Source organism: Berghia stephanieae, chromosome 15 (genome assembly GCF_034508935.2).
Source record: "Berghia stephanieae isolate SIO BIC M18660-M18661 chromosome 15, UCSD_Bste_1.3, whole genome shotgun sequence".
In the NCBI taxonomy this organism is placed as follows: Eukaryota; Metazoa; Mollusca; class Gastropoda; order Nudibranchia; family Aeolidiidae; genus Berghia; species Berghia stephanieae.
Window position 1 is genome coordinate 18,940,153 of NC_088374.1, and position 15,000 is coordinate 18,955,152.

The 15,000-nt window shown below is 39.1% G+C and overlaps 1 protein-coding gene across 3 annotated transcripts in view; it reads right to left on the minus strand.

Annotated features, from left to right (window-relative positions):
- LOC144960828 (uncharacterized) overlaps positions 1–15,000 on the minus strand; it is a 131,094-nt gene that overhangs the window by 113,990 nt on the left and 2,104 nt on the right. For all 3 annotated transcript variants that reach the window (XM_078894193.1, XM_078894194.1, XM_078894191.1), the window contains exon 2: positions 8,677–8,971. In XM_078894193.1, the coding sequence (XP_078750319.1) occupies positions 8,677–8,893 (217 nt within the window). In that variant the 5' untranslated portion in view covers positions 8,894–8,971. The remainder of the gene's footprint in view (positions 1–8,676; positions 8,972–15,000) is intronic.

Genomic DNA, 15,000 nt, shown 5'->3' on the forward strand with positions numbered 1-15,000 from the left:
GGCCAGGGACCCCTTATAAATCGCTTTGAGCACGTTTTGTGGGTAATATATAAAAGCTCAATTTCTATTTTTTTTTTCTTTTAGTTCAAAGATTTCAATTTGAATTGATAACAACATTGATAAGAGGGTTGAAATATTATCATTTGAAAATTAAACAGAAAAGAAAGGCCAATATTACCGAGCAGCGATTTTCGATTGGAGCATAATAATATATTATACCAGTTACCTACTGTCCTACCCTGGAGAAACACGTATTTTAAAATTTGGCCAGAAAACTCGTCCTTCAAATAAATATCGATCGATTCAAATGAACCTCGTCTTGGAAAAAAAATATCAAACCTGGGGCTTCGCGAAGCCTTATTCAAAGTCCTAGGTTTGATATGAGATCAAAATGAGGATCATTTAAATCGATCGATATTTGACGTGGTGTTTTCTGGCCAAATTTTTAAATACGTGTTTTATCCAGAGTACCTACGGTAGTTAGCTCGTTAACCCTTTCCCTACCAGATATTTTCAGAATTGCTCCCAAAATTTCACACCCACCCAACACAAAAATAGTTTTTTTTCACTCAAACAGACAAGCAACAAATACATTTTATGCATAATATTGATCAGCAAAATGAACTCTACAACACAGTGTCACGTTTTATTTATAGATAGCTGTAATAAAACATTTGTCTTTAAAGTGTGTGATTTACAAAATGATTTACAAAAAAATCTGAATTATAAAAGTAGGTGCTGGTTGGATCGTATGTGAATGTAATGGGACGATTTTCCTATGGTTGGTACGGAGAGGGTTAACTAATTATTGTGACCCACCGTATCGAAGCGGTATTATGTCGGGATCCACTCGGTAAGGGAAATTGAATTCATAGCCACAAATATCCAATTTGTGTTTAATTTCTGTACGTTCTGGTGGAGTATAAAGACTATTTCTTGCATTGCAAAAACTTCTAAGGTCCAATTTCTCATCAATCTATCTCTAAATTCACTTTTTGGGGTCTGAACCATCCCCGACATAATACCGTTTTGAGACGGAGGGTCACAATTATGCTTTGGAAATTAAAAGGAAACGAAAGAAAAAAGAAAAAAAAGCAGCAGCAGGTATTTTTCCAATTGCCGTATATCAAACGTCAAAGGTGAAAGGGAACGAGTCCCAAGGCCACGCGATTTGATTGGATAACGTAACATTTGAACAACAGCAGACGTCGTCATGTCTCGTCTGACTTATTACATATATCAAATTAAGAAATTAAGGGGCACGGCAACGGTGTATGAGATAAAGAACTGAACAAGTCGTGTGTATGAATATGAAAGTAAGGTCGGTGCCAGACAAAGTAAGTAAGCAAGAAAGAAAAATACAAGGAAAAAAAACCTAGCTATCCTAAAACATCAGTTGAGATCGACTGATTTTTGTTGGTATTGGTTTGTTTGTTTCTGTGTGTGTGTGTGTGTGTGTGTGTGTGTGTGTGTGTGTGTGTGTTTTCTTGTGTCTTTAGACTGATTTTATTTGGGATGTTATATCTTTTTCTTATATTTTTCGAATGGTATTTTTTGGGGGATGTTTTTTTTTTTTCTTGTATTTTTCGACTCTTTTTCTTTGGGATGGTTTTTTTTCTTGTATTTTTCGACTGGTATTTTTGGGGGAATGTTTTGTTTGTTTTTTTCTTGTATTTTTCGACTCTATTTTTTTTTTGGATGGTTTTTTTTTCTTGTATTTTTCGACTCTATTTTTTTTTGGATGGTTTTTTTTTCTTGTATTTTTCGACTGATTTTCTTTTGGGGGGATGAGTTTTTTTTTCTTGCACTTTTATTTCTTGCTTTGTCTGGCTGGCACCTTTCATACACACTTGTTTTTTTTCTTTAGCTCGTCCTCCGTCCTACATGTTGCGTGTTGCTGTTGGCTTGGGATCTCTAGTAAAGCACGTTTTTTTAGCACATTCGGTGGATATTGTGCTATATAAAAGCTCAACGTTTTTGTTGCTTTTTTTTTTATTTATTGTTTTTATTTTTGCTGTACCTACTTTGTGAGGATTTTGTTTTCTGGGTTTGTTTGTTTTGTTTTTTGTTTTTTTTTTTTGGGGGGAGGGGTTTAATTTATCTTTTTTTTGTTTTGTTTTGGTTTTTTTTGTGTGGTTTTTTTTTCTTCTTTTTTCGAATGCCACTTATCAATGATCGTCCGTGAGGGAAAAATATCCCTAGGCTACACGACATCATAGAACACTATAAATACAATGTGCGGTGAGTAGTACGGGGAGAAATCCAGAAACTTCTGGATTCAGATGAGGCCGAATGGGAGCGATCTATATTTATGTTTTCGTCCAACCAAGTCATCAATCACATGATTTATTGCTGGTTATTTCTTAACAAATGTAAACACGCTGCTTTGTTGACAAATGTTATAAACATACCCATGTGTCAAGCTGAATCAAATGACCAATCGTGATGTTAGATATTTCGAAAGCTGTGAACACTTTTCACTATGTGGGTCACTTTGAGCACCTTTTGCAATGTGACCAATGACCTCGAGCACATGGAAAGTTAATATAGATCATGCCCATGAACCCCTGAAGAACCAAGAAATATTGCAGTGCCCTCCGTACTAAAGTCACAACAAGATCTTGACAGCCTCAAAACTCTGGCCCAGGACCGTGACCAATGGAAACAATTAACAACATGGATGGAGAGAAACGCTATACTTATCGACCATGACTGAATCACACAATTCTCAGCAAGCGTCATTCGGACTGCCAGGCTAACTACTACTACTACTACTACTACTACTACTACTACTACTACTACTACTACTACTACTACTACTACTACTACTACTATACGGTGTGCGGCTATGTGGTCTTCTGATATGACACTCGCCTTCGGGTCGGAAGGTCCTGGGTTCGAACGCCGTATAGTTGAGTCCTCGGGGAAAGGCTCTTTACTCACATTTTCTCACTGTACTCAGGTATAAAATGAGTACCTGGCCGTAAACAGCTTTGTCTCCTTCGGAAAAATTGTAATATCGCCTAACAGGCGTCGTGTCCAGTCCTACATGGAAAAGTGTTGCTGTTGGTCAGGGATCCCTTGTAAAGCGCTTTGAGCACGTTTATCGGATATTGCTCTATATTAAAGCTCATTTTTTTTAAATATAATTTTAAGCTCATACTGTTTGTTTGTTTGTTGGTTTGGTTGTTTTTTGGGTTTCTTTTTTTGTTTTTGTTTTTCTGGGTTTTTTTGGGGTTTTTTTTTTTTTTTGTTTTGTTGTTTTTTTTTTGGTTTTTTTTTAAATATACAGCGCAATATCCATTAAAGTGCGCAATAAACGCTTTACAACAAAAAATTGTTTCCTATTCACAAACGCATTGCCGCCTTAAACTTACTTATTGGAGCGCAGGTGTGTTCATCCATTCCAATCCATACCGCGTCGTATCGTATCGATATTATAGAATTAATTAACATACACATTTTGCAATGTGTTCAGCGAGAGCTCAATGGAAGTTTTCACGTTATTATTATTATTATTATTGTTATTATTTTTCCCCTTTTCAAATTCAGCGAACCGTAATGTGGGAATAAGATAATATATTTTTAAAAAAATATATATAGACGTCTATATACCAGGTGAGAGAAGTGAAGAATGGTAAAGTTATAAAAGATGGTAGTGATGCTATGCGTATAGGTAAAATACCCACAACGTCCAGCAGCCGGATAATATAACGTACGTACCTTGAACGTTGATAGATAATAGTGTGCGCTTGGCTAAGAAACTCACAACATTGCCATCCGGAAATATAACGGACCAAACTTTTATAGATAGAACGAAGATGACGTCACTCAAGCCTTTGTTATTGTATTTTGCCATCCGCGTTTGTGAGTAGTTCTCACTAAACTGTATTAACCAGGCTATAAACGTTCAAGATTACACACAGTTTTGTGTGTTGGTTTGTTACACTTCCGGATGGCAATGTTATGAGTTTATTAGCCAAGCGCATACTATCTATAGTCTGGTTAATACAGTTTAGTGAGAATTACTCATATAGATAGAATGCGCTTGGCCAAGGAGTTCACAACATTGCCATCCGGAAGTATAACGGACCAACAAACAAACTCTGTGTAACCATGAAATTTTATAGTCTGGTTAATACAGTTGTTTATAGATAGTGAGTATCACTCACAAACGCGGATGGCAAAATACAATAACAAAGGCTTGAGTGACGTCATCTGCATACTATCTATACATGGATAGCAAAAATAACAAAGACCTGAGTGACGTCAACTTCGTTCTATATACACTTAGATAACCACGCCTCTCGGACAATAGTCATAATGTAAACAATGACAGTGATTGGTAAGCATAGCGAACTACACTGGTTTTACTATCGATGGTATGTGTCTAAGTAAAAGACCCACTGTTCTACCGCTTGATCAATAGCACTAACACGGAAAACCATGTGTAAACTTAAACATTTATAATAATAATAACATGATCGAGAAAATCGTATGATAACTAGTCACCCATTTGGGTATTATTTGGCACAATAACAACGATCAAATCAAAGACAGGGCGATTTCATTCACGTTATTGTGTATAGATAGAATGCGCCTGGCCAAGGAGTTCACAACATTGCCATCCGGAAGTATAACGGACCAACACACAAACTCTGTGTAACCATGAACTTTTATAGTCTGGTTAATACAGTTTAGTGAGAACAACTCACAAACGCGGATGGCAAAAACAATAACAAAGGCCTGAGTGACGTCATCTGCATACTATCTATAAACAAACAACTGTGTTTGACCGGAGGCATCGTTAACATATATAGCCTGACACGAGAACTCTGTTTGACGTCATTTTTTTAGGTTTGTGGACCGCCTCGTGAGTTGTCGTTAGTAGAGCTCAAGGAAACAAGTGAGTTCATCGGTTGAACTACTGAATACAACTCACGATTTGTTTTCTTTTGTGGTCAAAGATTGTCTTTTGACGTCATTTTTTTTTTCGTCAATGTCAGGATATAAGTTAACGAAGGCTACGGTTTGTCCGAGCACGTGTGAAGGTGTGTCAAAAACTTCATGTTTTGATTGGTCAAAAATCTACTGGTTAATGGGAGCGATCTATATTCACGTTTTCGTCCAACCGAGTCATCGACCACGTGATTTGTTGCTGTCCAACGATTGGACATTTCTGAACAAATATAAACACGCTGCTTTGTTTATAAAAGTTGTAAATATACATAGTATGCAGATGACGTCACTCAGGCTTTTGTTATTGTTTTTGCCATCCGCGTTTGTGAGTTGTTCTCACTAAACTGTATTAACCAGACTATAAAAGTTCATGGTTACACAGAGTTTGTGTGTTGGTCCGTTATACTTCCGGATGGCAATGTTATGAACTCCTTGGCCAAGCGCATTCTATCTATACCCATGTGTCAAGCTGAACACAATAACCAATCGTTATTAAAGTTAGTTCCAAATCTGTGAACACTTTTCACTATGCAGGTCACTTTGAGCACATTTTGCAATGTGACCAATGACCTCGAGCACATGAAAAGTTAATATAGATCATGCCCATTAGTTAGTTGGTAAGTCGATAATAACATGAGAAACAACAAGGCCGTACTTACATGACTTGCTGATCACACAATCCACACATCAAACATAATGTTATACACATAACGTACACATGACATAAATAATATTATTATTATGATCAAGGGCAGGTTTTAATCCAAGGAACTCAACACACACACACACACACACACACACATACACACACAAACACACACATACACACACAAACACACACAAACACCCACACAAACACACATACACACACACCCACACACACCCCCCACACACCCACACACACACACACATACACATATACACCCACACACCCACACACATACACACACCCATACACACACACAAACACACAAGAGAATCAATGGCGTGTGTCAGTCATTCATTCAATCGGTGGTTTTTTTATTCACGCCAAACACCTACAACCACAACACAACTTTCAGCTCCAGTCTACCGTCGCCTTTGTAAACTTATATTTTAGAAGGAACGAATTTGACATCACTCAGTCTTTTTTTTACTTATTGTTTTTAGACAGCCATTTCAATGATTAGTTCTCACTAAATTACAGATAGAATGAAATTGACGTCACTCGGGTCTTGTTGTTTCTGAGGTTTTTTATATGTTTTTTTTGTTTGTTTTTTGTTTTTTTTTGGTGATTTTTTGTGTTGTTGTTTTTTTTTTGTTTGTTTTTTTTTTATTGTTTTTTTTTGCCATCCATGTTTATGAGTAATTCACACTAAACTGTATTAACCAGACTATAAAAGTTCAAGGGTTATCAGGGACGTCGAATGATCCATGAAAAAGAATAACAACTGAAAATGAGCGGAACCTAAAATGAACATTGTAAACATACAACCAAAAGCATAGATAGAACGAAGTTGACGTAACTCGGGTTTTTGTTATTGTTTTGTTTTGTTTTTTTTTTGTTTTTTTGCCATCTGATCTGTGTTCATGAGTAATTCTTACTGAACTGTATTAACCAGACTATAAACGTTTACGGTTACACACAGTTTTGTGTGTTGGTCCGTTCTACTTCCGGATGGCAATGTTATGAGCTTCTTAGCCAAGCGCATACTATCTATATATCTTTACTCTCCTTATCTTTCCTTTACAAGTGTATGGGGGCCTTTGTTGCATCAACTGACCAGTAGATTTTTGACCAATCAAAAACATGGAATTTACGACACACCTTCATACGTGCTCGGACAAACTTAACTGCTTGTTTATAAAAAAACAAGGCGAATAAAATCTACCTCCCTCTGACCATTGTTGTTGTTTTCCTCCCACCAAATGGGCGAGGAGTTATCACACGATTTTCTCGATCAGATTATAGATAGTATGCGCTTGGCTAAGAAGCTCATAACATTGCCATCGGAAGTTTAACGGACCAACACACAAAACTGTGTGTATCCTTGAACGTTTATAGTCGGGTTAATACAGTTCAGTGAGCATTACTCATAAACGCGGATAGCAAAAAACAATAACAAAGACCTATATGACGCAATCTTCGAACTATCTATAGATAGTATGCAGATGACGTCACTCAGGCCTTTATTATTGTTTTTGCCATCCGCGTTTGTGAGTTGTTCTCACTAAACTGTATTAACCAGACTATAAAAGTTCATGGTTACACAGAGTTTGTGTATTGGTCCGTTATACTTCCGGATGGCAATGTTGTGAACTCCTTGGCCAAGCGCATTCTATCTATAAACGAAAACTATTTTTCAAGAGGTAGAATAGTGGGTATTGTACTTAGACACATACCATCGATATTAAAGCCTATGTAGTTCGCCATGTTTACCAATAGGCCTCAACAGCCGTGACGTCACTTCCCTCGTAATGACGAATAGTAACTTATAGATAAAATGCGCTTGGCCAAGGAGTTCACAACATTGCCATCCGGAAGTATAACGGACCAACACACAAACTCTGTGTAACCATGAACTTTTATAGTCTGGTTAATACAGTTTAGTGAGAACAACTCACAAACGCGGATGGTAAAAACAATAACAAAGGCCTGAGTGACGTCATCTGCATACTATCTATTTACTGGTTCTAAACTATTGGAACAATGGCCGACGCCCTTACGAGACATACTTCTCCGACGGGCATAAAAGTGTACCCAGAGGAGAAAAACATTTATAAATCTGATCATGTTTTGACTTTTATACATTCTAATCACATGACATGTGAAAAAGTTCTAGCCAGCATGAAGAATAAAAAGTACAGATTTTCTTTGTTCAGAATTAGAACCAAGCTGCTCGTTGCTGGGCGGACGTGACATCAGACTATTAAATCCAATTACTATCATTGTTTACATTATGACGACTGTCCGAGAGGCGTGGTTGACTAGGGGTATCCACTAAACGTGCTCAATGTGATTTACAAGGGGTATCTAGCAAACAACTCTTACGGTGTCGGACGAAACATGCCGATTTTACATGTCTTTTCCGACAAAAACAAAGTTGCCAAGGGCATGGTACCTACTAATTCTACACCTAAGTGCGGTGAGAGAATGTGAGTTAAGAACTTTTTCCAAGGCCTCAAATGTTAAGTTTTCTGGTCCAAAATATGAAATATGTTTTGTTGGTGAAAGGCTGTGTAGAGTCGTTAAACCGTGACTGACTGACTCTCTCTCTCTCTCTCTCTCTCTCTCTCTCTCTCTCTCTCTATATATATATATATATATATATATATATATATATATATATATATATATATATGGATCCATCTGTCCATACTCGATACCCAAAATTACCCAAAGAATAATTGTATGCCAGACAAGAACATGTCTGGAAAGGTGTATTATCTCGGATATGCTTTCGGTAAATGCTGGAGGAGGATGGAATGCGAGTCCACTCTGTGTATACCCTTATAAACCACACGTTGTCGTCCCTATTCCCACAGATGATGATGATCATGATGATGATGATGATAATGATGGTGACGACGACGACGACGACGATGATGATGATGATGATGATGATGATGATGATGATGATGATGATGATGATGATGATGATGATGATGAAGACGATGATGACCATGATGATGATGATGACCATGATGATGACGACGACGACGATAACGATCACTTACTAGCGCTAGTCCCTGCGAGCCTTTTCGGTGACTCAGGCTCGTCCAATGAAGTTAAAGCTGACTTTTGGTAGACCAATGGCTGCGTGCGAATCGATCTCGTGACTCTGACGTCATCTCTAAATGTCCAATTAGAACGGTGACGATTATTACTGCTGATTACGTCATCAGTTTTCGCGTGAAATGACGTAGTAGAAGAGTCTTTGGAATGTCCATTCATATTCACAAGTAACAGTTTATTGTCATTGTGTACAAACAAAATAAGCCGTTCGGTTTTGTTTATGTTTCAGAACTTCCACTGTTTCAATAGATAGTATGCGCTTGGCTAAGAAGCTCACAACATTGCCATCCGGAAGTATAACAAAACAACACACAAAACTGTGTAACCATGAACTTTTATAGTCCGGTTGATACAATTTAGTGAGAAGTACTCATAAACGCGGATGGCAAAAAACAATAACAAAGACCCGAGTGACGTCAACGTCATACTATCTATAGATAGTATGCAGATGACGTCACTCAGGCCTTTGTTATTGTTTTTGCCATCCGCGTTTGTGAGTTGTTCTCACTAAACTGTATTAACCAGACTATAAAAGTTCATGGTAACACAGAGTTTGTGTGTTGGTCCGTTATACTTCCGGATGGCAATGTTGTGAACTCCTTGGCCAAGCGCATTCTATCTATACGTATTCTAATTAAGGCCAACCCAACCCGAGACTACTGAATCCAATTGTCTACACCATACCAATAACTAACCATCCATAAAATGGCCCCACATGAACCAGTTCGAAAGAGCGGTTCCACAAGTTTCATGAGATTTGAGAACGATTCATCGATAGATAAAAGTGTTGTTTGAAGTTGTTTTTGACAGTTAAAAATTCATTCCAAACTCAGGAGTGGGCTGGCTGCTTTGGATTGGAGTCTATCTGTTTGTTTTGGTTTGAAGTTTTCATAAACGGTTTATGCAAATGCTTTATTAATAAATGATTCGTAAGCTTGTTGTTTGTTGATGAACCAACTGTTTGTAACTACAACGTCACGTTTTATCGATGGATGGGATTCAATTAATCCTCAACTCTTAATTTCCAAATCTTTGATCTTTTATCTTTATGCCAACTAGTAAAATTAAAATACGCATTTTGTACTGGTTGTTATGGATCGTATTGTTTTCCTTTTTCTTTCTCCGTTGTTATTTGTTATCAATCTGCTCATTTATCTTCCAAATGTGCTCAAAGCGCTTTACATGGGGGTCCCTAGCCAGCAGCAACACTTAACATATAGGACGAGACATGACGCCTGTTAAAATAAAATAGAATAAAATAAATTTTAAAAATTCCCATAGGGGAAATTTGTTTCTAGTGTCTATTCCAAGGGAAGACTGGAATAATCCAGGCGTCAGCAGCAGTGCAGCGCCGCAACTTGAGCTAGGGCGGGGTGAATTGCTCACGGCCATACAGCGCAGCGGCGGGTGATCGAACTCGGTACCTTTCGGGTACGAAGCAAAGACCGTACCGCTGAGCCACGCTGTTAGACGACATTACATTTTTTTCCGACAGAGATAACGCTGCTACTCATTTTATACCTAAGTACGATGGCGTCATATGTTCACATCTTTTGTTTTATTTTTATATTTATTTATTTAATGTGGCTATGTGGTATTTTGTGGTGTTTGACAATTGCCTTTCCAGGCTTTTCCACCAGCAAGAGGATAAAATAATAAAATAAATAAAATTCCCTTTATTCATCCCCAAGGGGAAATTTGTCTTTAGGGTCTATTCCAAGGGAAGACTGGAATAACCCAGGCGTCAGCCGCAGAGCAGCGCCGCAAAGTGAGCTAGGGCGAGGTGACTTGCTCAAGGCCACACAACGCAGCGGCGGGTGATTGAACTCGGTACATTTCGGGTATGAAGCAAAGACCGTACCACTGAGCCACGCTGTCCCCAATCGACTTCTGTCGAGAAACCTGCTTAACAACACGCTCGCTCACTGCATCAGTGGGGGACTTTCCACCTGTCCGACATGTACCAGTTTTGGTAAAGAGCCCGATACCGCAGAGCATCTAGTTGAACGGTGTGTTGTTGTGACGAAGCTTCCGGGTAGGTTTGCGACGGTGCACGAGTGCGGTACGGACTTTGCTGATTGGATAGATCGTCAGAGCATAGTAGTGTGAGCACCATTAGAAGCTGCTGCCTTCGGACTGGGCGTTCAATGATTCCGGTTCCTGCCTTGAGCGGCGGTGCATAGTTGAGTTCTTGTAAAAGGACTAAACCCCCCCCCCCCCAAAAAAAAAAAAAACAAATTGAGCTTTATATAGTGCAATATCCACTAAATGTGCTCAAAGCGCTTTACAAGGGGTCCCTGGTCAACAGCAACATTTAACATGTAGGACGGGACATAACGCCTGTTAGGCGATACTACAATTTTTCGGACAATGACAACGCGGCTAAAGGCCAGGTACTCATTTTATACTTGAGTACGGTGAGAGAATGTGAGTAAAGAGCCTTTTCCAAGGACTCAATTATGCGGCACTCAGCGCGAGATTCGAGGACCATTCCGCCAAAATACCCTTTGTAAACGACTGGTCACATATTACCGTCTTCCTAGTTTAGGCTATAAAACAAAAGCTGAGATTAAAAAACGCAACGACGAAGAACCAAACGACTATCACTAAGCCTGCATGATGCATTGAACTAAAACAATAACACAGGTTTTTGGGGGGATTTTTGGGGAAAGGGGGGGGGGGGGGGTAAACAATAACAACATCTGCTACGGCTACTGCTCTGTACTGCCATATTCTAAAAACACAAATTTAAAATTAAATATTGGCCAGAAAACTCGTCCTTCAAATATCAACCGAGCAAATATATATATAGATATATATATATATATATATATATATATATATATATATATATATATATATATATATATATATAATATATATATATATATATATATATATATATATATATATATATATATATATATATATATATATGTGACCCTCCGTCTCAAAACGGTTTTATGTCTGGATGATTGAGACCCCCAAAAAGTGAGTTTCGAGATAGAATGATGAGAAATTGGAGCTTAGAAGTTTTTGCAATGCAAGAAATAGTCTTTATACTCCAGCATAACGTACAGATTTAAAACCCAAGTTGGATATTTGTGGCTATGAATTCAATTTCCCTTACCGAGTGGATCCCGACATAATACCGCTTTGATACGGTGGGTCACACACATATAAATATATATATATATATATATATATATATATATATATATATATATATATATATATATATATATATATATATAAAAGTACATTGTTTTGTGAAATCGATTCCCGAGAATTTAGTATATTAATATGATCGTTATAAAATCATTATGGATAATACTAACCAGGAAGTTAGATTTTGGTGTATGCATTTTGTTATGTTTTTTTTTTTTTTGTTTTTTTTTTTTTATTATTTTTTTTTTTGTTGTTTTTTTTTGTTTTTTGCTTGTTTTGGTTTGGTTTGGTTTGTCTTTGTTGTTGGTGGTGATGTTGATGATGATGATGATGATGATGATGATGATGATGATGATGATGATGATGATGATGATGATGATGATAATGTTAATGTTAGTTATATTTATGTTGCCGCTTTTGTTTCTGATGTGTATTTGTAACGACTTGTAAATTGTAAACGCTGTTTAACACCGTAGTCATTCAGAGCCATTGGGTCCAGGGAGCCGGAGTTTATCCCGGTTTCCATAGCGTGAAACAGACATTAGCAATCGCTTGCTGTCCTTTGGATAGGACGTTAGTCTATCGCCAAGTACTTTTCGCCTGGAAGATTCTAGTTGAACGGTGTGTTGTGACGATGCTACCAGGCGGGTTCGCGACGGTGCACGACTGCGGACCGGACTTTGCAGATTGGGTCGATCGTCACAACATGGTAGTGTGAGAACCATAAGAGGCTGCTGCCTGGAAGATAGAGCAACAGTCTTCTGAGGAAGCTGGCGGGATCGACTTGGGGCGCTTACCAAGCGCTCCTGAGGACGTCCGCCTTGGCACTATGCTATTCCACCTCGGAGTTTTGCTCTCCTCCAGTGCGGGGTAGAAGCAGGAACGTTGAGAAGGTGGGTGTAAAACTTCGCAAGTCGATGCACATAGTGTCAGGAACGCTGGCAACAACGCCTAAAGAATGGGGCCCGATAATGGCAGCGATCCAGCCCCCCGATGTCCGTAGGGAGACGATTACGGTAAACTGGCTTAATAAGATCAAAGAGAGAGGGAATGGGGATACCCCTCTCAAACGCATTACGCACGGCGCCCCCATTTCGAACCGAAAAAGTCCCTGCAACCCTTGTACGCGGCTTCCCTGACTACGAACAGAGATGCATATATACGAGTCCGAAGTCGGTTTGGACGAATTCAATCCCTCGATGGGGCGGGTACATACACTCCTCGAAACTAGGTGAGAAGTTGCCAGGCTTCTCCACCAGTAAGAGGAGACACTGGGTGGTAACGAATCGGCTTCGGTCGAGAAACCTGCCTAACGGCAAAATCGCTTCATCAGTAGGGACTTTCCACCTGTCCAACATTGTAACCTGATTTGGGAACGAACACGAAACCATAGAGAATACAGGACCCTCCTCCTAGTAGTCTGTGATCGAAACCGCAGAGCATCTAGTTGAACTGTGTGTTGTGACGAAGCTTCCGGGAGGGTTTGCGACGGTGCACGAGTGCGATAAGGAATTTGCAGTTTGGGTCGATCGTCATAACATAGTAGTGTGAGCACCATTAGAAGCTGCTGCTGATTGGGTCGATTGTCATAACATAGTAGTGTGAGCACCATAGAAGCTGCTGCTGATTGGGTCGATCGTCATAACATAGTAGTGTGAGCACCATTAGAAGCTGCTGCTGATTGGGTCAATTGTCATAACATAGTAGCGTGAGCACCATTAGAAGCTGCTGCTGATTGGGTCAATTGTCATAACATAGTAGTGTGAGCACCATTAGAAGCTGCTGCTGATTGGGTCGATCGTCATAACATAGTAGTGTGAGCACCATTAGAAGCTACTGCTGATTGGGTCGATCGTCATAACATAGTAGTGTGAGCACCATTAGAAACTGCTGCTGATTGGGTCGATTGTCATAACATAGTAGTGTGAGCACCATTAGAAGCTGCTGCTGATTGGGTCAATTGTCATAACATAGTAGTGTGAGCACCATTAGAAGCTGCTGCTGATTGGGTCAATTGTCATAACATAGTAGTGTGAGCACCATTAGAAGCTGCTGCTGATTGGGTCGATCGTCATAACATAGTAGTATGAGCACCATTAGAAGCTGCTGCTGATTTGGTCGATCGTCATAACATAGTAGTGTGAGCACCATTAGAAGCTGCTGCTGATTGGGTCGATCGTCATAACATAGTAGTGTGAGCACCATTAGAAGCTGCTGCTGATTGGGTCGATCGTCATAACATAGTAGTGTGAGCACCATTAGAAGCTGCTGCTGATTGGGTCAATTGTCATAACATAGTAGTGTGAGCACCATTAGAAGCTGCTGCTGATTGGGTCGATTGTCATAACTTAGTAGTGTGAGCACCATTAGAAGCTGCTGCTGATTGGGTCGATCGTCATAACATAGTAGTGTGAGCACCATTAGAAGCTGCTGCTGATTGGGTCGAGCGTCATAACATGGTAGTATGAGCACCATTAGAAGCTGCTGCTGATTGGGTCGATCGTCATAGCATAGTAGTGTGAGCACCATTAGAAGCTGCTGCTGATTGGGTCGATCGTCATAACATAGTAGTGTGAGCACCATTAGAAGCTGCTGTTGATTGGGTCAATTGTCATAACATAGTAGTGTGAGCACCATTAGAAGCTGCTGCTGATTGGGTCGATTGTCATAACTTAGTAGTGTGAGCACCATTAGAAGCTGCTGCTGATTGGGTCGATCGTCATAACATAGTAGTGTGAGCACCATTAGAAGCTGCTGCTGATTGGGTCGATCGTCATAACATAGTAGTGTGAGCACCATTAGAAGCTGCTGCCAAATATAGTGCCATTTGAGCCATCGGGACCCCCAATTATAAATAATCATAGTGTCATGGCTAACTTACTGGTGGTTTTACTTATTTTCTTTTCTTTTCTTTTTTTTTTTTTTTTGGGGGGGGGGTTGTTGCTGTTGTTTTGAGTTGTTGTTTTTTTAATTTGTATTTTGTTTTTGGTTTTGTTTGTTTTGTTTTGATCGTTTGTTTGTTGTTTGGGGGGGGGGTGTTTTATTGTTTTTTTTATTTTTGTTATTGATGATGTTTTTGTTTGTTTTGTTTGGGGTAT